The 24211-nt window shown below is 38.9% G+C and overlaps 1 protein-coding gene across 7 annotated transcripts in view; it reads right to left on the bottom strand.

Annotated features, from left to right (window-relative positions):
* Positions 1-1219: 1219 nt before the first annotated feature.
* glt1d1 (glycosyltransferase 1 domain containing 1) overlaps positions 1220-24211 on the bottom strand; it is an 85532-nt gene continuing 62540 nt past the window's right edge. For 5 of the 7 annotated variants that reach the window (XM_078554111.1, XM_078554113.1, XM_078554115.1 and 2 more), the window contains one exon: positions 1220-4770. In XM_078554111.1, the coding sequence (XP_078410237.1) occupies positions 4624-4770 (147 nt within the window). In that variant the 3' untranslated portion in view covers positions 1220-4623. Of the gene's footprint in view, positions 4771-19197; positions 19318-24211 lie in introns of all 7 variants that reach the window. The other 2 variants (XR_013578194.1, XR_013578195.1) reach the window with 2 other exon arrangements.

The raw sequence follows: 24211 nt of genomic DNA, 5'->3' as shown, positions 1-24211 counted from the left end.
TTACTTTAAGTGATCAAGTTCAGCATAGGAAAAGGACTTAAACTTCAGAATGCTATGACTCCAGCTATGCCAATACTGATCTATAACACAAGAATGCAAGAAATAGGAGTAGAACACACGGCCCATCGAGCCTGCTTGATTAGTTCATTGATAAATATGGGTAAAAGCTGTTCCATTTTGAATGCCCCTGATTCGCCATTATGGTCACAATAACATATTCAAATAACTTTTCCAGGAAATTTCAGCGTAAGTTTGAAGCTTGAAGTGTGACTTTTGGTTTGGCATGGTTTATAGCAAACTGATCATGATATTCCAGGGGCAGAATTTTATATTCCGCAGGTGGGTGGCACGTGACCCAATCGGGTGTAAAATTGCATGATATGACGTTGGGCGAGTGTCCTGATGTCATCATGCACTCGTGTGATATTTTGCTCGGCGGACAAGCAGCAGCCGAAAGCGTGTCCACTGACAATTAAGCCCATTAACGGCGCAATTGAATTCGATTTTTTGTGGCCTGTCCAACCGTACAGTCTGCAGACCGGCGAATTGGCCAGGCGGCCTTTACATTTTTCACCAAACCTCATTCAAGGGTGGGTTGAAATCTCCGTTAGGAAATAAAATAAGAAGAAATATCTGGGGACAGCATTTTTATGCTTTTAGGTGCTTGATTGTGCTGCATGGACATTTCTTTGCAGCTTTTTTATGCTTTATTTTATTATTTGCAGGTCTGCAGCTGTCTGCCTTTACAGAGCTCTCTCAAAGTGCTCACACGTGCCCACGGTGATGTTGTTGCCTGCCCTCTTCCCGCCCCCCACCCCAGCAGCGCTGAGCTCTTCAGTGCACATTTCATGCTGGCTGGCTGTTAATTGGCCAGCCAGTGTGAAATCGTGGTCAGGGGCCGGTTTCCCGACCACTCCTGGGCCCGACTGCGCGCGCCCCATGAGGGAAAAATTCAGGCCCAGGAAACTGGGTCACCAATGTTACTATCACACTGTGAATGAGATGCACCATTTTGGTTGGATTCTGGGAATAAATGGCAAGTTCTAATTTCTCCAAAGAGCATTCCATTGACTGGGGTGACTTGTTTGAACTTCAGTTACAAAAGCATAGAATGATACAGCACAAGGGAGGCCATTGACTAAGAGTTCCTGCTCTTTAAAGAGAAACTGGTCATTCTCATGCCTTAGTAGTGACCAATAAACTGCTCTGAAACAACACATTTCAAGTCCAAAAACATTTTTTATTGAGAAATACTTCCACAACTTTCATCTTATATCATGGAATACACATATTTTTAAACCACAACTCCAATATAAAAATAAACCACATTATTTTGTCCTCTATTGAAAACCAAGTGCAAATATGGGTGTGAAAGTCTGTTATGACACAGCAGATCTGCCAGGTGGATCAAATCCACAAGGGAAACTTGATCACATGGTCACAACAGTTTTGCAATTTGTATTTTATTTCGAGATCTGTGCCCTGGATTCTGAAGTAATAAGCCCATCAAGACTTCAGAGATTATTTCAGAAAACTAAATTAAACATTTATTCACAAAAGAAAAGATTTCAAGCACATACATAGGTCTACAAATTACTACTATAATAACTCCTAAAACCCCTAATTAATCTGGCTTCCAGTTACACCCCTGTTAAGGCAACAGTTAAAAAAAAAGATTTTAAATAGATGCCAGCACGTTACCACAATACCCTGGACAGTAGAATTCAAAATGGCTTTTCCCAGCTTTGGTTTCTGTAGACAGCAGGCTTAATGCACAAAACTTCTGGTAGATCTTACAATGCCTTCCATGACATATAGCCTCAATCCTTTATGCATGGTTCTCCCTCTTAATGTAAATTCCATTGTTCCCATATGTCTTTGGAACTTTACTTTTCTCATAATATAAATCTATTCCTGGTGCTAATGTTATCAGTAATCTTTGGGAAAAATAAACACACTGCATGGCCTAGCTTCTCTGGCTAGGTGCAACATTCTAGCATCTCTTTGAAATTCAAATTACCCTGATTAATCTAAAAGTGCAAATTCTCCTCACCTCATATTCTAAGACTTCAGCCATGTTTATGTATTTAGCATTTCAAACTTAGCTTCTTTTGATGAGTCAAAGCCTCCAGACCAGCTGTCTCCAATTCAATTAAATCCCACACACTCACAGGGAAACTGCCCAAACCCTACTATTAACCTACTTTTACAATAAATCACAATAATATTATAAGAGTTATTACACTTTCGTGCCCAAACCATCCTTTTCCGTTCACATTACATCTTTACTTCCCTCTTGATCCCATAATTAGCTAATGGCAGTATTACAGTGTCACATGTTACTTAGCTTAAAATGAACGCTCTATCCAGAATGGTTGGAAAAATGTATATCAGAGGATCTGAGCTTACCATGTCACTTTAATGTTTGGCGAGATTTATAGACTGGAATATTGGTTTCTTCAACCAATGCATGCCACGAATAAAGTAACAGGAGACTTACTACACCAGTACATAATTTTATAGGAACATTTCTGCATTTTTCTCTAACATTATAAGGATAGTTTTATTATTCAAATGGCAGATATAGTTAATGACTAATTTCTGAATGATTATATTCCAAGTTGAAGGTAAAATGAAGATTATATCAAGTGATTTGTTCAATAACCAGCAGTTTACTAATTATATAAAAATGGTGCAAACATCAAGTGCTACCATCCAAATTCCATCATGCAGAATGGCAATTTGAGCTAGTGATGTTATAAACAAATTGCTGGGAAAGTCATTGCAGTTCTTTTGATCTTAAAAGTCAACATTAAGGCAAAAGGCTGAAAAAGTGCTCCTGATAAGAGTAGAATTAAAGTGTATCCTATGCTATAAATATAAAGACCATCAGCCTATTTGGTTCCACTTAATTTGGGTTACAATGGTTCAAACTAATATTGACCTCCCAGGCTTTATTTGGTAGGTGGACTTAGAATGAACTCCAACACCAACACCAACACCTACTTGAGACATCCAATGTCCCTAAATTAACTCTGCAGATCTGTGCCAAAGCAATTGTAATTTCAGGGTTCTGCAGCCAGATTTTAGCTGACGTTTAGAGGCCGGTAATAGGGATGGTAATGCAATATGTTAACTCCTGAGCATTGATATGTCGAACGTTCAGGAGCACATCTACTGCAACTCTTCAGCTGGATGACTGAAGACCAGTTAAAGGAGTTATATTTCATTTGATAAATGTGAGTTTAAATCATTTTTTGAGGGCTTGCAGTTTTTAAAGAGTTCAGGCATTCTCAGAAACATCTTTAGTGATTTTCTGTTTTCTTTGGTAATACTGAAATGTGGGAAGTTAGATGTCTTGACTGAATGAAAGGCTTCTCACTTTGATTAACATCCACAATAGCAACATACTACTGAATTACAAGTCTAAGGAAACTGTATTTGTGTAGATATTAGAATAAATGCGAGCTGTTAAGGAAATCGAAGGTTGACAAGATGGTGGGACTTTTTTCTCAAAGGGAGATACAGGCAGGAGGAGTACTAGAAGATCCGCATGTGTCAGAAAGAAAAGCCCTCAAGTGAACATTTTGGTCACCAAACAATTACAAACACTAAATCTGGGCCAAAAAATAAATGTCCAGAAATACACAGTGTGGTCAACAACTGTCAAGTAAAAAGATAGGTTAGTATTTAGGGTAAAATGCCTCTGCGGGCCCAGTTTTTTTCTCTTTAAAAGTGGTAATTGGCCTGTTTATTTGCAGTGCTCCCTGTTTTGTTTCAAGTCCCACTGTTATTTCCAAATGTTACAGTAGCTTTTGATACCAGTACTAAACCCAGGTTCGTAAGCACAAAATAGAATGAGATTTATTGAAAGTAGATGGAGTTCAAGGGATAAATTTCATTATCAGGAGACTGCTGACAAATAACGCACCACCATGATTAGCAGTGCAAATATTATTCAGCAGCTCACTAAGTTAACACTGTTTTAATCTTGATCTCATTAATAGTGTGTAGGATTTCATACTGTGCTATCATGGTGTGAGCATGCACATGTTCATTAATACTGCACTGAAATGATTCACAATTGAACTTAAAAAACAATGTTGTTTCTTTCCTCCCTTCCCATTTGTTTTGTTGAATAAGTGTCTGGCTACAGCTAGATTACCATTAATATTGACTTCAAGAAAACAAATAAGGTTGTGTTTGCTAGCTTAAGTAACCATGGAAGTGCAGAGCTCAGGAAAAATACCAGCTATTAAAGCAAGGACCAGCAAGATGGGACTTTCTTGATGTGTGCTGCATATGACAATATTGCAGTGACATGGAATTCATTTAAACACAGGGATTATGGAAACAAACAAAAATGCACTGGTAGAGAGTGAAGTTTAACACCAATAAGTCAAACAAGCTAAATCTCAGTCAAGAATCTGGTCACTAGGAATAAATTATCTATTGCTGTAAAATATTACCTGATCAACCGTGAAGGTACAGAAAATGATTTTAACATTCCCTTTTAAAATTCACTCTCATAATCCCCATAATATTCATTCAAAAATGCAGTTCCATCAGAAAGCTGCCTATTCTAAACAATTGTACCCAAGTGCTAAACTTGGCTGATGCCATTTAAAGCAGGTTTGCGGTAAGCTTCCAATAAGTCTCCCTTTCTGTATTCCAGGAATGGTGTTTCTCTACATATTCTTTGGCTTTAGCCACAATGCTTTCCTTGAAATAAGTGTCACTGATTAGTCTTTTTGATAATTCGACGAATTCCTGAAAAGGAAATAAACACAGTAGAATCAGAAATTCACTCACATGTCATTCACAAACAGATCTTTATGGAAACATACATCGTAACAATGGTTGCTTAGAGAAATTAAATTTGAGTGGGGAAGCAATTGTCTCTCCATTCAAAAACATATCCCTCTTCTTGGTCTACACTTTATTGACTTGTTTAAGATTATTGGGCTGGATTGTTACTCATCATTTCCTTGCTATAGAAATTGACTAAAATTATATAACTGATAATTCTTAGTCCCATCTGTAAAGGATTACATTCTCCACTTCCCTTTTAACATTCACCAGCAGTGCCATTACTTAAATATGGTAAAACGACTACACGTTAGAGAGAAAAAAACTGTAAACGTGAAGAAAGATGGATGGTACTTATAAACTAAAGCATCAAAGCAACTAGGAAGAGTCAATTGAGTTTGTACTCTGCTATGAGAATTGAGAAATATTTATAGTAATGAAATAGAAAAAATGAGTAATGTACTGCAAAGGAATAGTTTCTCCACTGGGATTTCCATTCTAAAATTATTTTTTTCCTTTTTCAAGTGACATATTTGCAAGTAATTCAATGCTATACATTGCAATATAATGCCATGCTTTGAAATGCTATTGTGCTGTGCAATCTATGAAGGATTGTAGTTTGTATGAACTGTAAATTCAGTGTACACAAAACTGGATGCACTTATAGAGATTAAACTAGATACTTATGAGTACAATAATTAAAATACTGCTACTGCACAGTGTAAAAAATGGAACATATTGACTATACACAGTGCTTGTTACAGAGCAAAATCTGTGATATTCTGTGTTATTGAAAAACATTTGGATATGACAGGGCCCCCAATATCAGTTAAACAAAAAAAATTGCAAATGAGAAGGAAAAACAAGAGGCTGAAAATACACTGCTGGTCATCAGCATCCGTAAAGAGCAAAGACAGGTTATAATGTTTGGATGTGCACCCTGATGAAGGGTACACTCTGGAAATATCATAATCTGCTTTTTTCCCCTCTTTACAGATGTTGATGATCTGCTGTGCATTTTCAGCCTTTTGTTTTTGCTTCTCATTTGCAATTTTTTTGTTCAACTGGTATCCAAATGTTTTTCAATACAAGAATATCATAGCTTTTACTCTGTAACATGCATTTGCTATTTTTAAATTGCAAAAGCTGTTCTCTAATTGCTAATGACATTGGAATGGTCACAAGAAAAATAAGCATCTTAGCGATAAAACAAATATGTGTGTGTCTAATCAAATCTAATGGAACTCTATGTTACTGTTAAAAGTGAGTATTATTGAATATAGGCTGCTTTCATTAAATCAATCTCATCCACTCATATTGAAGAGATAATAATAATTACTTAGACCATCTTTCCTTCTTTCAAAACATTGCCCAAGGTTTGCTTTTCTATGAATTACACAGAAGATTAAAAGAGGCTTCAATATTTTAGCAGTTTCTTAACATTCACAGTATCCTGTGTGAGTTGCATTGCTCCTCAGAGAATATTTAAACAATCAATAGGTGGCTCTGAAGCTGGCCTTTCTATTTCATACCAATCGATTTCTCCACATGTATACTTATCAATATTTCCTTACTTGGGGCAGCAGGCACATGAGGAAAAAGAGGGGGAAAGGATATGTCCTTGAGGAACTGCAGAAATAGCAGGATTGCATTATCAGCAAGAAGTGATGGCAAACATGTTACAGGAAATGTGATACATGGAGGAACTGAGTGGTATAGGCAAGACTTTTGATACATTTCTAGTGGATCTCCCATTGCATTATTGATAGGATATTGGGGGAATTATAATTCTCCAAAAATTTATCAATTAAACAAAAGCAGCAGGAATTTGCAACTTGCTTTTTTTTAATCATTCACGGGATGTGGGCTTCGCTGGGCCAGCATTTATTGCATATCCCTAATTGCCCTTGAGAAGGTGGTGGTGAGCTGCCTTCTTGAACCGCTGCAGTCCATGTGATGTAGGTACACCCACAGTGCTGTTAGGGAGGGAGTTCCAGGATTTCAACCCAGCAACAGTGAAGGAACGGTGATATATTTCCAAGTCAGGATGGTGAGTGACTTGGAGGGAAACTTTCAAGTGGTGGTGCTCCCATCTATCTGCTGTCCTTGTCCTCCTAGGTGGTAGTGGTCGTAGGTTTGGAAGGTGCTGTTGAAGGAACCTTGGTGAATTCCTGCAGTGCAACTTGTAGTTGGTACACACTGTTGCTACTGTGCGTTGGTGATGGAGGGAGTGCATATTTGTGGATGTGGTGTCAATCAAACGGGCTGCTTTGTCCTGGACAGTGTCAAGCTTCGTGAGTGTTGTGGGAGCTGCACTGATCCAGGCAAGTATGGAGTATTCCATCACACTCCTGGCTTCTTCCTTTGGGGAGTCAGGAGGTGAGTTACTTGTCGCACGATTCCTAGCCTCTGACTAAATTTAAAGAAATTTTATTCAAAAATAGTAGCCATTTGATGAAAATAGGGCTGGTTATTTAATCACTAAGATAAAAGCAAAATACTGCGGATGCTGGAAATCTGAAACAAAAACAAAAATACCTGGAAAAACTCAGCAGGTCTGACAGCATCTGCAGAGAGAAATACAGTTGATGTTTTGAGTCTATGACTCTTCATCAGAATTAAGGAAATAGAGAAATGAGGTGAAATATAAGCTGGTAGAGGGGGGTGGGACAGGTAGAGCTGGATGGAGAGCCAGTGATAGGTGGAGGCAAAGAAGAGATTGCCAAAGATGTCATAGACAAAAGGACAAAGGAGTGTTGACGGTGGTGATATTATCTAATGAATGTGCTAATGGGGACATTAAGGGTAGCAAGCAGGACAAGCTAGTGGCAGATGGCCCTAGTGGGGGTGGGGTTGGGGGAAGGAATCGAAATGGGCTAAAAGGCGGAGATAAAACAATAGATTGAAATAAATATAAAAATAGGTGGGAAAAGAAAAAAATATTTTTTTAAAAATTATAAATTATTGGAAAAAGGGGGATCGGAAAGTGGGTGGGGGTGGAGGAGAGAATTCATGATCTGAAATTGTTGAACTCAATATTAAGTCTGGAAGGCTGTAAAGTGCCTAGTCAGAAGACCAAACACTCCTTTCAAGTGAAGTAGCGCTTCACTTGCACTTCCCTCAATTTAGTCTACTGTATTCGCTGCTCCCAATGCGGTCTCCTCTACATTGGAAAGGCCAAACACAGACTGGGTGACTGCTTTGTGGAACACCTTCGGTCTGTCTACAAGCATGACCCAGACCTCCCTGTTGTTTGCCATTTCAACATACCACCCTGCTCTCATGCCCACATGTCCATCCTTGGCCTGCAGCAATGTTCCAGTGAAGCTCAACGCAAACTGGAGGAACAGCCCCTCATCTTCCGACTAGGCACTTTACAGCCTTCCGGACTTAATATTGAGTTTAACAATTTCAGATCATGAACTCTCTCCCCCCATCCCCACCCCCTTTCCGATCCCCCTTTTTCCAATAATTTATAATTAAAAAAAAAATTTTCCCCATCTATTTATAAATTTATTTCGATTTATTGTTTTATCTCCACCTTTTAGCCCATTTCAATCCCTTCCCCCCACCCCACCCCCACTATGGCCATCTGCTACTAGCTTGTCCTGCTTGTTATCCTTAATGTCCCCATTAACATATACCTTAAATAATATCAGCACCGTCAACACCCCTTTGTCCTTTTGTCTATGACATCTTTGGCAATCTCTTCTTTGCCTCCACCTATCACTGGCCCTCTATCCAGCTCTACTTGTCCCACCCCCCTCTACCAGCTTATATTTCACCTCATGTCTCTATTTCCTTAGTTCTGATGAAGAGTCATATGGACTCGAAATGTCAACTGTATCCCCTCCGCAGATGCTGCCAGACCTGCTGAGTCTTTCCAGGTATTTTTGTTTTTGTTTCTGGTTATTTAATCTTCTGGGTTGCACAAGCTTATTAAAACCAGAAGCTTCCAGATTAAAACCAGTTTCCTCCAATTAATGATATCAAATGAACAAATACAACAAGTTTCCAGAGAAAAGCAATAAATAAATAACAAAAGCAAGTCCAACAGGCACCTCACAAAGTATTTAAAGACTCCATGTAACTTTTTACATAAAAATAACAACTGTAGACCTAGATTTACAAATGATTTAATTAGTTTGAGATTGCTGTTGAAAAAGAATTGCTAAGACTATACCATATAGTCACTAGATGGCATAGTTATATAACATTTGTGCATGAAGTCCAGAAAAGATGTTAACCAAAAATAAACTGGGGCTTGGGCAGGATTTTATAATAAATCTCTTAACTACACTTGTAGTACATTTGTGAATTTCCATCATTTTAGTGACATGAAGCTTACAGGAATTAGAGAAGGAAGAAAGTCCTGTCTCATGATAACCTCCCGCAACAGAAATGAAGATTGTAAACTGGTATGAAAACAGTAAACCAAGGGGTTTCATATTTCAATTAATTAAAAATTGAAAAGTATGCAGCTACAAAATACAAGCATTATTTTCAATGATCAAATTTATCTTACAAAATGTTTATTAGCCAAAATAAACATCATCATCTTAATACTGGAATATGGAATACAAGGAGTAGTAACCAGCAAACAATTGTAGAAATATACACGATGCAGACCTGGAAGTGGTAAGAGGAATTGTAGAGTTTATGAATCTGAATGCTTTTCAGGTTTGTAAGCATAAGATGTTTTTTGTGAAAAATAGCTTGAGATGTTTGTAGTACTAAAGGCGGTCATTTGACTCCTTGTATTTGCAGCAGCTCTTTGCCTTAGTAATCCAAAATAAATCCCACTGCCTCATTCTCTCTCCATATCACTGTATCTTTCACTGCTTTAAATATTTATCTGCTTTTTCTATAAGATATAATGGTTTCAGTCTTAACTATTGCCCGTGACAAAACATTCCATCATCCAATAAACCTGCTTAAAGGATTTTCTCCCTGCCGCTATCAACACTTGCTTTTTTAATATTCTATATTGAAGATCTATTGTTATAACACCTCAACCAAAAGAGGCTTTCCCTATGCACTCTATCAAGGTCCCTCACGACTTTTAAAACCTCTATTAAATCTCCTCCACGACAGTGCAATAATCTCAGTGCTGTATAATAACTATTCCTTCTCATCCCCAGAGTCATCTTTAATTTTGGAAGTTTTCCACTAATAATACTCAGCAGAGAAAGGAAATAAAGGAGGCTGCAGGTTTGTAGACATGTAAAGAATTACACACTCTGAAGCTTAGCTCACATAGTTCATGACAACCATCTCAATCTTTCAATATGTTGCCGCCTTTAAAACATCGCAGGCCGAGCTCCATATGATAAATAAATACTTGCTCCCAGTGCTTTACTACTTTTATGCAAATGTTGACTGTTCAATCACATTGCATTTCTAGTGTAAAAGCACTCAACTCCTGAGTAGCACACAGGGTTGCCAACTGTGTCTAAATGTATTCCTGGAGGTTTCATCACATGACTTTCCCCCACACTCCCTCCATTATTCGGCCAACACATCCATCTTTGTGACACACTACTTTCTAAAAAACTCATTACCCAATTGGATGATGCTTGACTGAGAGCCAATCAGCCTTTATTTGCCCCATTTTCAATATTTTTGTATCTGGTAAAAATAAACATTCAAAGGAAACTTAAAAAAATTCTTTTTTAATGTCCCAATGATTTTTTTCCAGGGTTGCAAACAGCAGTGTCCTGGAGATTGATCTTCAATTCCTGGAGACTCCAGGCCAATCCTTGAGGGTTGGCAACCCCAGTAGCACAGGTTGTTACTCCTAAAAAATGCAGTACAATTTTACAACTGCAGCAACGTTTTGAAAGCTCATCTACAGTGAGACCCTGTTATAATGCGGTTCACGTCTCAAGACCACATTATAGGTGAGACCATCCTATTTCACACTCTGGTGCCTAGAACTCAATTTTTATCCTCCCAATGTGCCCAGGGCCCATGTTGTATGAATCTCCCTACAAGTTTCCATTTTCCACATTTGTGGAATGAAAATTTTGGGGTCCAAGATGGACTTGCATTATACCACAGATGGGTTTATAGAGGAGGCCTAGTGTATTCAATTCCAGAGGGCAAATCAACAAGTAAATTATCCAATTTTCTGTTTTGAACAACAGTCCTGTAATGTCTTGATGCAATTAGAGGAAACAAAAATAATGTATCCAGATGTATTTTGAAAAATGAAAAAGATCTTATAGTACCAGTGGAAAGGGCTCAAAACTTTAACACTAATTCACCTGGAACAAGCTGTCTTTGCTGCTTGACAGTGCCAATGTGTCAATAAAACTATTCATTGATGGACAAAAACAAATTATTCTGATAGAATTAATTTCCTCTGTCTGTATACTATTAGAGGGATAAAGAGCTGTTTCCTTATGAAAAGTCTTACCAAATAAAGTGCAACATCAGTCCATCACAAAGGTTTCGATAAAGAAATAAAAAAAAGTATACGTGCAGAAAATTTGAAACAAAGAAACAGAAAACATTGAAAATGCACCACTGGTCTGTCACCAGGACATTTCAGCTGTAACCCCTTAACAGACCTGTCTTATGTCTTTCCAATACAGTTCCTTAAAATCCATATTACAGTTTCATAAAGGCATTAACAAAGATAGGTAGGAAAGCAAGTTGTGAGGAGGATGCAAAGGGATATAGATAGACTAAGTCAGTGGGCAAAAATTTGGCAGATGGGGTATAATGTGGGAAAATGTGAGGTTATCCACCTTGGTGGGAAGAATAGAAAAGCAGAATATTATTTAAACAGAGAATGCTGCATTATAGAGGGATCTACGTGCCCTCGTACATGAGTCACAAAAAATTAACGTGCAAGTGCAGTAATTAGGAAGGCAAGAGGAATGTTGGGCTTTATCTCAAGCAGAATAGAGTTTAAAAGTTGGGAAGTCTTGTTACAACTGTACAGGGCATTGATGAGACCACATATGGAATACTGCATACATTTTTGGTCTCATTTAAGGAGGGATATACTTGCATTGGAATTAGTTCAGAGAAGGTAAACTAGGCTGATTCCTGGGATGACAGGGTTGTGTTATGAGGTAAGGTTGAGCATATTGAACTTATACTGATTGGAGTTTAGAAAAGCAAGAGGTGATCTTAATGAAATATTTAAAATTTTGAGGAGCCTTGATAAGGTAGATGCTGGGATGATGTTTCCCCTCATGGGGAATCTAGAATTAGGGGGCACAATTTCAAAATAAGGAGTCTCCTGTTTAAGTTAAGATGGAGATGAGGAGGGATTTCATCTCTTAGAGGGTGTTAATCTTTGGAATTCACTAACCGAGAGAGGGGAGTGGAGGCTGGGCCATCGAATATATTCAAGGCTGTGTTAGGCAGACTTTTGATCTACAAGGGAATCAATGGTAATTTGGCGGGGGGCGGTCAGGAAAGAGGAGTTCAAGTCACAATCAGATCAGCCATGATCTTACTGAATGGCTGGGTGGGCTCAATGGGCTAAATGCCCTATTCCTGCTCTTACCATCTACAAGATGTTCTGCAGCAACTCACCAACAGCACATTCCAAACCCATGACCTCTGCCATTTAGAAGGACAAGGGCAGCAGATGGATGGGAACACCATCACCTGCAAATTCCCCTCCAAGCCACACATCATCCTGACTTGGAACTATATTGTCGTTCCTCCACTGTCGCTGGATCAAAATCCTGGAACCCCCTCCCTAACAGCACTGTACCTACACCACATGGATTGCAGCGGGTCAAGAAGGTAGCTCACCACTACCTTCTCAAGGGCAATTAGGGATGGGCAATAAATGCTGGCCTAGCCAGCGACGCCCACATCCTGTGAAATAATATATTTTAAAAATTATGCTATGTTCTTCACGGTTAGATTGAAAGCCAAGCATAATCACAATCCTTCAAGTTGGAAGGAAAAAAGGACAGAACGTGCCTTACAAACACATACAGCATGTGCAATGTGAACAATGTCAACCAATATATGTATAACATGAATATAACAAGAGATTCCTGCATTAATTATAATGCTGTAGTGCTCATTATCTGTTTTTCGATCGCCAACACAACTTGCCTCACTTTCAAACACTGACATCTGTCAATCAAATGCTATATGTGCAGGACTTGGCACTATGATTTGTAATGTACAAAGAATGTATATTAATGATTAACACTTATTTTACATTCACCGTAACAAAGTGCTCTTATTGACATTAAAAAAAAACGGATGTATTTCTCCAAATTTCAGCATTAAAAATTTACCCCAAAAATCCACTTTGGAACTGTTACAAGAATGATAATTGTGTGCCTGTGTTAGATGCAAAAAAAAACATACAATGGGTTGACTTCTTTAGGGGCTAAAGAGCCTCCCAGGTGGCAACGGAGTCTTGAACTGAAACACTGTTTTAGCTTGTGTTTAGTGCAAGAGGCCATTTTGATCAAGAATATGAAGCATGCCAGGAGGATCATCAAGGAGCTGATTGCCACTTAAATTCCCTGACGGTCCTCATTAACAAGGCTGCACTGCGTTTTGGTGGATAACGCATGACCCAATACCCTCAGCTAACAACGACCAGCTGTTCAGGAATAAACAAATTGTCACTGAGGATCAGGATCACTGCTTAAAGATGTACCACTTTTTACTGTTCACTTGCTGCTAGATGTTTGAAAAGAATTTTTGAAACACACGGGAGACTTTCTAAAGACAGTTTGTCAAGACTTCAATACGTTCAACATTTATTCTGGGAATTCTCTGAGGAGTTCACCTAAGAAGAGTAATTGCTGTGCTACTCTATTTTATTAGACACCTCATAGAAATCACAAGGTGAAAGGTAGTGCTTGGTCATGAGCATTTGCTAGGTTTGCAGGAGGAATGGGAGGATAAAATGAGCCCAGGCAGTGCAGCATCCAGCTGCTGCAGGATAGAGGGGAAGGTGGGAAAAGTAGAACTCTCAACCCCTGTGCTTACACATACCCCTCCTCAATCAGGATATCAAGTGCTATGCCCGAACTTCTGCGCCCGCTCCTTCGATTTTCTTAGCTAGCCTGAAATCCGCCACTGTATGTCAGCCAGCTCACTCCACACTTTTGGTGGAAGTGCATGTGTGGAGCCCACATACACTGCTCTACCAAAATTGCCTCTAAAGAGTGTTTGAGTGCTAAACCTGCAGGTGTCTGCTTCAGTACCTCCAGTCAAGTTCAAACTATGGTTATCAGCAATTAGGACTAAAATAGCATGCTAAAACTAGATGCTCTACTAGGCATGTCTTATTAGCACAGCACCAATTTTTCAGCCTGTCACAAAATGACTCCCTATACTCTTTTAAAAAATAAAGTTGACTGGGAACTACAGGAAAATTTGACTTTCTTGTGGCCTTGGCTGCTTTTGTGTAGCTACTTAACTGTGAACACTTGGAAAGTTTTCAGAATTCCAAGATGTTTAACAAATTATCAGAATCATAAATGGCAGGGTTTCCAAAGGGATATTGTATGTTAAAAAAATATTTTGCACAACAACGTCAAGATGTGAAACATCTATTAAAATGTAAAATAAATTTCTGGTTTTCAAATATGTGGATCCCAGCATGAAAACAAATTAACTGTGCCGACAACTGTGGATTTTGAGTTGACAGAGTCCTATAATTTTTGCTAAGGAGTAATAAGTGTATTCAATCATTAGCCACAGAAAATGTTACAGCTTATAAAATACTCGTTATTCCTTTTACTACTCAGCAACAGTTAGTGGGCAGAAGATTCAATTTCCCTTCTCCACAAGCCTGATTCACACAATTAAGATGAAATGCAAGTTTATCTGTTTAGTCTTTGCGTTTCTCTAGAAAGGCACTATGTGCCCCATCTGTCTCTGATAATAATAACCTATCAATCAGTTAGAGTTTCTTAATTTTATTTCATTTAATGCATCAAGGCCAGATATATGATATACATTGGGTAAAATTAAACAGATGCTGCCATTAAATTATCACTTTACCAGCAACTGCAGATCAGCTCCTTTGTGATGTTGGCTGCTGCAAGTAAGCCAATGATTCACACTGAAAACTAGCATTGCATTTTCCATCTTTCTAAAAAAGATGTAGGACATTGCAGCATCTATTTACCAACTATGAAGTGCCAGCTAGCTGTGAACCTAATCACTGAAATTGAGCCTAACTAGGAAACAGGCAGCGCAGTTATAGTTTTACTTCCATTTTAATGAAAAAAACCTAAACCAAATGTGAACATTTTAGCAAAGCTTTGTACAGCTCCGGTGCACAGATTAACATTACTACAATCCATACTAATATACTGTAATAGCAGTAATCTCAGTGATAGAACACAAAAATTCCTAATATTCTTTTCGTAATATAATCTCAGCTCTGTGAACCTTATGAAGCAATTAGTTCTTCAATGTTCCATTTTTACACCAGGCCTATTTCAGCAGCGATTAAAAGTGATTGGAGGTTTTGTGCTTTTATGAGTTATTGTGTGGTAAAATGGATTCAACCTTTATGCGATTCTGGGTAACCTTCTTTGCACTAGTTTCAAATATATAGTAGTTATGTTGACATGGAAAACAGGTATGCATATACTAAAAAGCCAAATATACCGAAACATTTAACTTACACGGGACTAACTGAACATCATAAAATGTCCAGCAGCCAGTTGCAGTTTTGAGGCACTATTGAGAGTAGCAACAGAATTCACCTTTGAAAATGGCAGCCATTAATCACGGCCACGATATTCTGGGGGTGTCGGGGAGGGCATGGGGGTATTTGGAAAATCGGGAAAGGTGAAGGTCCTGCTGATTTTAACATCAGCATCACATTTGAATGTTTGTTTTTGTTTTGCAACAGGCAGTCTGGGAAAGTGAGAGGCTCATTGCTGCAAGATGGGAAGGCCTTGCTGCTCAAAGCCACAGCCTGGGGAGGAGAGAGATGGTGCAGCGAGAGGGAAGAAGTAATTGGATAACGGGGCAGGGACAGGACATCGGATCATGATCATAGGGAAGGAGACAGATCGCTGCAGGTTTATCTGTGGGACTCTGGGGGAGAACCAATCCTGCTCCTCGCATCCACAAGTAATGCTGGAAAAGAACTTAGCTGCTGAAGCTGCATTCTAGTTTACCTGTCAGGTTTCCTGAGCTCTGGGAAACCTGACCCCCAGTCAGTGAATCCAAATGGCTATTAAAATCTGGGGCAGGCAACCTCATTGACATATTCTAATTACAGACTCACCTCTCTATTCAAAAGTATTGCAGAGGTATCATTACCATGAGGAAAGCAGCAGCTCAGGAGAAAGCCTCCTGCTACTTTCTCTGGGCACCTTGGGAATAGGCAATAAAAACAGCCTTGCCAGTCACCCACACCCCAAGAACAAAAAAACTAAGTAGAACTGGATGGTAGTATAGTCAATTATTCTGTGATACAAACCAGCAATTCTATGCTAGATGTCCATCATGCTAAACTGTAGACATTTAAATGTGACTTTAGATCATTATCATGAAAAGATATTTAATATAATTAAATTTTTAATTTTACCAGACTTCCAATATCCTGAAGTTAAATTTTTAATACTTAATTACTATAATAATTATGTCCCATTTAAGCTAGAAGTATCTTCAATAATTTTTTTAACAAACTGGTTATTTTTGTATGTAACGGACCACAGTGGTTCAAGAAGGCAGCTCGCCATCACCTTCTGAAGGGCAGTTAGGGATAGCCAATAAATGCTGGCCTTTCCAGCAACATGATGTTGTTCTTATATGTGACATTTTTCAGCTATACAAGTCTAAGTCCAAGTTAGACAGCCAATCCGCAGCATTGTGTATTGTTAGGCGTATTGCCTTGGATCCTGCAGCAAATTTGGCCACATTCATGTGCCAGCAATGGCTACGTCCCATAAATAAATGAAAGAATTTTATCTCATATGGTCCTGACAAACAAAAATTACTGCTTGAACAAAAAGAATTTCAGAAATGACAATTAAGCAAATTATACCAAGACATCTAACAGGAGAACAATTTGCTTACAAAGATTTCATACTGTCTTCCAGAAAGTCTCCAGAATGAATATATGATTTTAAAAAATGGGACTGCAGGATGCTGAGGATCTTGTAAGTATGCGTAACTATTTTAATAAAAACGTAATAATAAAAACATGTGCAACCAATCGGATCACAGGAAAGCTCTGTCGGCCCAACATATCCAGTCGAGAATGGTGCTAGTCAACTAAACAACCCATAGGCTATGTGAAAATCTTCATCCTCAATAATGCTGGAGTCTAGCATTTGTATCTGTCTTCAGCCAAAATTCTTCTGAGGTCACCACCATTATGGATGCCAGTGTCCAGCAAATTTGGTTCACTCCATGAAGTGGCTGAACACAGCAATGGCAATGCACCTTGACAATATCCCCAATCTGTTCGTAAAGACTTGTGAACAAGAGCTAATCATTCCCCTAAGGTACACATATGTCCGGTAGATGCCAGCATCATTGCGGAAGATTGTTCAGGTATTACCTATCCATTAAAAATAGGACAGATGCAAATGGAACCGAAGTACTGCCCAGTTAGCCACCTGCCTAAAGTAACAGAAGGAATCATCAATAGTGTCATTAAACAAGTCCTGTTCACCAATAATCTACTTGCTGTTTGCCTTGTACCAAAACCAGTCAGTTCCAAAACTCAATACATACTTGATCCAAACAGGGAACCAACAGCTGAATACCGGAGGAGGCGGTACAATTGGGTGCCTTTGATATCGAGATTTATTTCAAATAAATTTTTCAAATAAATGAGTACAGCACCAAGTAGCCCTACTAAAATGAGGGTTGAGGGGAAAATCCTTCAGTGGCTGGAGTCAAAGGAAGATGCTTCTGCTGTTCCTGATGCCAATCATCACGTAATTTCAGATTTCCTCAGGGAAGTCTCGTCTTATTCGTCTTCAGCTGATTTATCAATGACCTTCCCTCTGTGTTCATGTTAGTTGTAGAACTGTTTGCTGATGACTCCACAATGTTCAGCTTTATTTACAAATCCTAATGAAGCAGCCCATGACAATCTACATTAGGATTTGGATATAGTTAGGCTTGGGTTGGCAAATAACATATGTACCACATATATTCCAGCAAATTCTCACTGTCAACAAGAGAAATCTCCCCCAACAGCACTATCACTGCTAAATACCCAACAACACCATCTTTTGTTATTGCCATTGACTACAAGCTTAACTGCACCAAACAAATCACCGCCATGGCTATAACAACTGGGCAGAGGGTTGGGTATTTTATGGTGAATGACTCAATCGTTGACCACGCAAAGCATTTTCATGATCTACAAGACAAAGGAGTGTGATGGAACACATACCCCTTACCCAGATAGGTGCAGTACAATAATTTTCTGATATCAACCAGGATAGAGCAGTTCACTTGATCAAAGCTCTTGCCAGTGAACTCAATTGCCTCACCGACTGTCACCAATGCACTGTGCCTGCACTTTGTACAATTTGGAAGAAAGGTCATCAACTTGAAATGTTAATTCAGTTTCTCTCTCCACAAATGCTGCCTGAACTGCTGAGTATTTACAGCATTTTCTCTTTTTATTTCAAATATTCAGCATCTGTAGTATTTTGCTTTTATACCATTATCTCCAAATTTCCTTCCAGGTCTTCTACCATCTCGTTTCCATATCTCATGTTAAATCTCTCCTCCACAGTTTTTCAAATACAAATCCAGCTAGAACAATACACATTTTCATGCTGTCTTCACATTCTTGTTTTTGCTTTCCACCGAAAGATGCCTTGTAGCTGTTTGGCTTGGTGTCGTTGTGGCGATGCATAGATTTGGATTTCTTCTACAGGATTTGGTATGTTTATTTATAAATCACCAAGTACATTCATTAATAGCAAAAAAACAAGTAACTAGTAGCAAAGGCACAGCAAATTAATACAGAAAGTAATAAAAATTGTCATGTATCCTGGACTAAAACTCAATGTAAAACTGGACTTAAATGTCCCTTACAAAAGGTTTTATTACAGGAACCAATGCAATATGTTATTTTCTATATTCCAAGGAGCAATAATTAAGGTTCACATATTACTGTAAAACTGTATTTTTCCTACTGTATCTATTTACTATTAATAAATCTGTTTCGCTAGGTTTGGCACATCCTATAGGATACAATTCTATTGCCCAACAGTGCTGATAATTCAACATTAATTGGTAATCTTACACATAACAATCCATAAGCACTCCCAAAGTATGGAGTAAAAACATCCTGTTGACATTTCTGTTCTGCAGCTAATTCATACTCTACATGATCTGTGACCATTTGATGCTGGAAGTACGCATAAAAATGGAGAAATATTCTATTTTCCAACTAACCTAGACAGCAATGATGATTGTGATCACTTTAACCATCCCAGCATCTCCCCAAACTTCAGCATTTATTCCAAGTCATGCTTCTAATATCATTATGATGCCAGTTGATAAAAATGTAAGCTGCTGATAAAAGAAATAAGATCAATGTTCTCGCCATTACATAAATCTTGAGGAAGGTGTTAATCTTCAATTCCTTAGACTCATTAAACACTAGAATGCTGTTGAGCTCTGATTTTAATCTTTTATTTTGAAGATTATGGGCATTATTCTTCTTAAGATGACAGTCCTGAAATTCATATCCTCATAACTAGATTTATTAGTATGTGAAGCACACAAAATCTGTCAGTATTTTCTACATAAAAAAAATTCATATGTGTAATTCATAAATCACTTTCTGGACTATCTCCATTAATTTAAGTTTTCAAAGTATAGGTCAATGAAAAGGAGGATTATTATTTAAAGCAGAGATTAGGAAAATAATTTGCTGATTCATTAAACTCCTCATTCTTATAAATTTAAAATATTATCCATAAATAACACTTCACTTAACAGATAGCTAAGCAAGCCCTCAACCAATGGATCAAATCAAAACTTTGCAGTCCTGCCACATTCAGTCATGAATGGTGATGGACAATTAAACAACTAACTGGAGGAGAAGGCTCCACAAATATCCCCATCCTTGATGGTGGGGGTGTCCAGGGCATCAGTGCAAAAACCAAGGCTGAAGCATTTGCAACCACCTTCAGCCTAAAATGCTGAATGGATGATCCTTTGCAGCTTCCTCCCGAAGATCCCAGCATCACAGATGCCAGTCCTCAGCCAATTTGATTCACTCCATGTGATATTGAAAAATGGTTGAAGGCTCTGGACACAGCCCTGACAACATTTCAGCAATAGTACTGAAGACTTGTCCTCCAGAACTAGCCATGCCCCTAGCCAAGATGTTCCAGAACAGCTACAACACTAGCATCTACCTGACAATGTGGAAAATTGCTCAGATAAATCCCATCCACAAAAAGCAAGACAAATCCAATCTGGCCAATTACCGCCCTATCAGCCTCGACTTCATCATCAGCAAAGTGATGGAAGATCGTCGACAGTGCTATTAAGCGGCACTTACGTAGCAATAACCTGCAAACTGGTGCTCAGTTTGCATTCCGCCAGGGCCAGTCAGCTCCTAAGCTCATTACAGCCTTGGACCAAATGTGGAAAAAAAAGAGTTGAACTCAAGAGGGGAGGTCAGAGTGGCTGCCTTTGGCACCAAGGCAGCATTTGACTGAGTCTGGTGACAAAGAGCCCTGGCAAAATTGAAGTCAATGGGAATCAGGAGGAAAACTCTCCACTGGTTGGAGTCATACCTAGCACAAAGGAAGATGGTTGTGGTTGTTGGAGTCCATCTCAATCCCAGGACATCACTGCAAGAGTTCCTCAGGGAAGTGTCCATAAGCCCAACCACCTTCAGCTGCTTCATCAATGACCTTCCCACCATCATATGGTCAGAAGTGGGGATATTTGCTGAGGACTGCACAATGTTCAGTTCCATTGCAACTCCTGAGACACTGAGGCAGTTCATGTCCAGATGCAGCAAGACCTGGACAACATTCATACATAGCTGATAAGTGGTGAGTTACAATATGCCACACAAGTGCAAGACAATGACCATCTCCAACAAAAGAAAATCTAACCATCTCCCCTTGATATTGAATGGCATTACAATTGCTGAATTCCTCACTATCAACATCCTAGAGGCTACCACTGACCAGAAACTGAATTGGACCTGCTATATGAATACTGTGACTACAAGAGTAGATCAGAGACTGGGAATTCTGAGGTAAGTAACTCACCTTCTGACACCCCAAAGCCTGTTCACTATCTACAAATCACAAGTCAGGAGCATGATGGAATACTGTCCACTTGCCTAGATGAGTACGGCTCCAACAACACTCAAGAATCTCGACACAATCCGGCACAAAGCAGCCTGCTTGAAGCACACCTTATTTACCAAACTAAACATTCACCCCCTCCGCAATTGATGCACAGTGGCAGCAACATGTACGATATGTAAGGTGCACTGCAGCAAATCAAAAAGCCTCCTTTTACAGCACCATACAAACCTGTGACCTCTACCACCTAGAAGGACAAGGGCAGCAGATGCATGGGAACACTACCACCTGCAAGTTCCCCTCCAAGCCATACACCATCCTTACTTGGAACTATATCGCCATTCCTTTAGTGTCGCTGGATCAAAATCCTGAAACTTCCTTCCTAACAAAATCACAGAATTGTTACAGCATAGAAGAAGGCTATTCGGCCCATTGCGTCTGGAATCAGCAATTCACCTAGTGCCATTCTCCTGTCATCTTCCTGTACCCTTGCACATTGTTCATTTTCAAATAACATTCTAATTCCCTTTCAATGCCTTGATTGAACCTGCCTCCACCACACACTCAGGCACTGCATTCCAGACCTTAATCACCCACTACGTGAAAATGTTCTTTCTCATATCGATTTTGCTTCTTTTGCCAATCACTATCATATGTTTAATTCAGCACTGCAGCGGTTCAAGAAGGCAGCTCACTACCACCTTCTCAAGGGCAATTAGGGATGGGCAACAAATGCTGAACTTGCCAGCGCCGCCCACATCCCATGAAAGAATAAAAAGAAACTTAATGGAATAAGAAAGTGAAATGGTGTAAACACAAAAACAAAAATTAAATAATACTTTATACCCACTGCATTCTAACAAAAACAAGTAATTTTCGGTTAGATTAGAATACGAGTTGATAATCTGAGCTGGCAATGCAGAAGCAAAAATGGGCCCCAGACTGACTGAGATAGGTTTTTTTTTGTATAGTATGTAAAACTCCTGGACTAGAAAATACAATTGAATGTGAATGCTGATTCTATAGTGCGTTTTTCTAATCCCCATCATAAATTTAGTGGGAGATTGGAGGAACCATCACAGAATCTGTGCAAAAACCGGAAAAATGACCTTATCCAGCCTTTCACCAGAGGTTCTGTTACCGCAGTAAGGGCAGGAAATTGGGAGAACCCTTGCGGAAATTCGGGGCCTCTGTTAATCCAGGTTCTGCACTGTAAGGTCCAGTTACATATTTATTTGATCTTATCCACTTAATATACTGAACTCAATATACAAATATGAAAAACAAAACTCAGCATTTTTGTGTACAGCAGTTAAGTTTAAGTTTCTGTATTCCTATTTAAAATCATTCAGGTTAATTATTTATCTGTAAATTAGCTGTCCCTACTATTTCTACACAATAATTAGAAGATACTGCAATGTATTGGCATTTGCAAAGAACATAAGTTTAAAATTATTAAAATCTGGAAAGTTGAATCTGGAAAGATCTGGGAACAGGGGCTCAACTGAGGTCAGGGCAAAACAGGTATATTAGATTAGTCATCTAAACCTGACAATACAAAACAGTTAGGTTAGATTAGTCATCTAAATCTGACAATACAAAATAGGTAGGTTAGATTAGTCATCTCAACCTGACAATGGATTGCAGTATCCTTTGTAACATTTATTATTTATACTGTATCATTTCAAGTTTGTGTGCAGATTTTTGGATAAATAATGTGTGTCAAATTCTGGGCACCACACTTTAGGAAGATTGTGAAGGCTCTAGGGAGGGCGCAGAAAAGCTTTCTGAGATGGTTCCAGGGATAAGAGATTTGAATTACATGGATAGATTGGAGAACCTGGTGTTGTTTGATAGCTGTGTTTAAAATCATGGGAGGTCCAGGCAGAATAGGTGGAGAGAAACTGTTCCCATTGGTGGAAGGGTCAAGAACCAGAGGACACAGCTTTAAAGTGGTTGACAAAAGAGTTAAAGATGACATGAGGAAATTTTTTTTTTTACATAGCGTATAATTACAATGTGGAATGCACTGCAGGAGAGTGTGCTGGAAGCAGGTTCAATCGTGGCTTTCAAAAGGGAATGGGATAAATACCTGAAGACACTTGCAGGGCTACAGGGAAAGGACAGTGGAGTAGAACTACATAAATGCTACGGCAAAGAGCTGGCATGGGCTTCATGGGCTGAACAGCCTTCTTTCATGTAGTAACCATCCTATGCTTCAATGATTTTGTATAATAGTAAGATGGGGAAATAAAAATATTTCTCAGCAAATTTGAATTGAATAGTTTTTATCTGATAGTAATTAATAGACAGTTTCACACAATTCAATATGAAAGCCAAGGTTAACTGGGAAGGCATTGAACTCATGTAATCACTCCCTGCCACATAAAAATTGGAAACTGACCAGCACATCTCTCTGCTTGAGAGTTTACAGAAGAACCGCCTGATCTCTGCTTTATGTGCTTACAACAATAAAACTCTTTTTCTGAACCTCTGCATGACACCTATTTCTGACCACAAAATACAGCTTGACAAAAGGTTCAGTTATCAGTTGTACCAGGGAAGCTTGTATGAAGTAGGCTTTTTGCCCATTTGATCTTATCCTTCAGAACATCAATCCTTGCATGTCAATTCTACCATCTTCTGCTTAGTGTCTGGCGTTTCTTAAGGTTTCCTGACCTCAGTCACTCTTTCCGACAACTAATCTAGCTATTGATCATCCTCCATATAAAGAAATACTTTCTGAAACCTGCCATCATTTTACTCTGTTCCTTCCTGTCTTGCTACCCATGGTGTTCCCATGTATCTGCTGCCCTTGGCCTTCTAGTTGGTAGCGGTCATGGGTTTGGAAGGTGCTGCCTAAGGAGCCTTGGTGAGTATCTACAGTGCATCTTGTAGATGATACACACTGCTGCCACTGTGCGTTGGTGGTGGAGGGAGTGATTGTTTGTGGAAGGGCACCAGAAAATTCTTGAGTGCATAAAACAGTATGTTAAGTAAAAGACACTTCTGTGAAATGTAGAAATATGAGTTGACTGTTCAAAATTCGGTACTTTCATTTCCGGACACAGAAGGGGCTTAGTTGCAGTGTTGGGCAAAAAGGAAGATGTTGATAACTGCCATATCCACATGCC

This window comes from Cetorhinus maximus, chromosome 12, assembly GCF_964194155.1.
Source record: "Cetorhinus maximus chromosome 12, sCetMax3.hap1.1, whole genome shotgun sequence".
Classification (NCBI taxonomy): Eukaryota; Metazoa; Chordata; class Chondrichthyes; order Lamniformes; family Cetorhinidae; genus Cetorhinus; species Cetorhinus maximus.
Note: the sequence above shows the minus strand (reverse complement) of the source record. Positions and strands in the feature narration are given on the sequence as shown.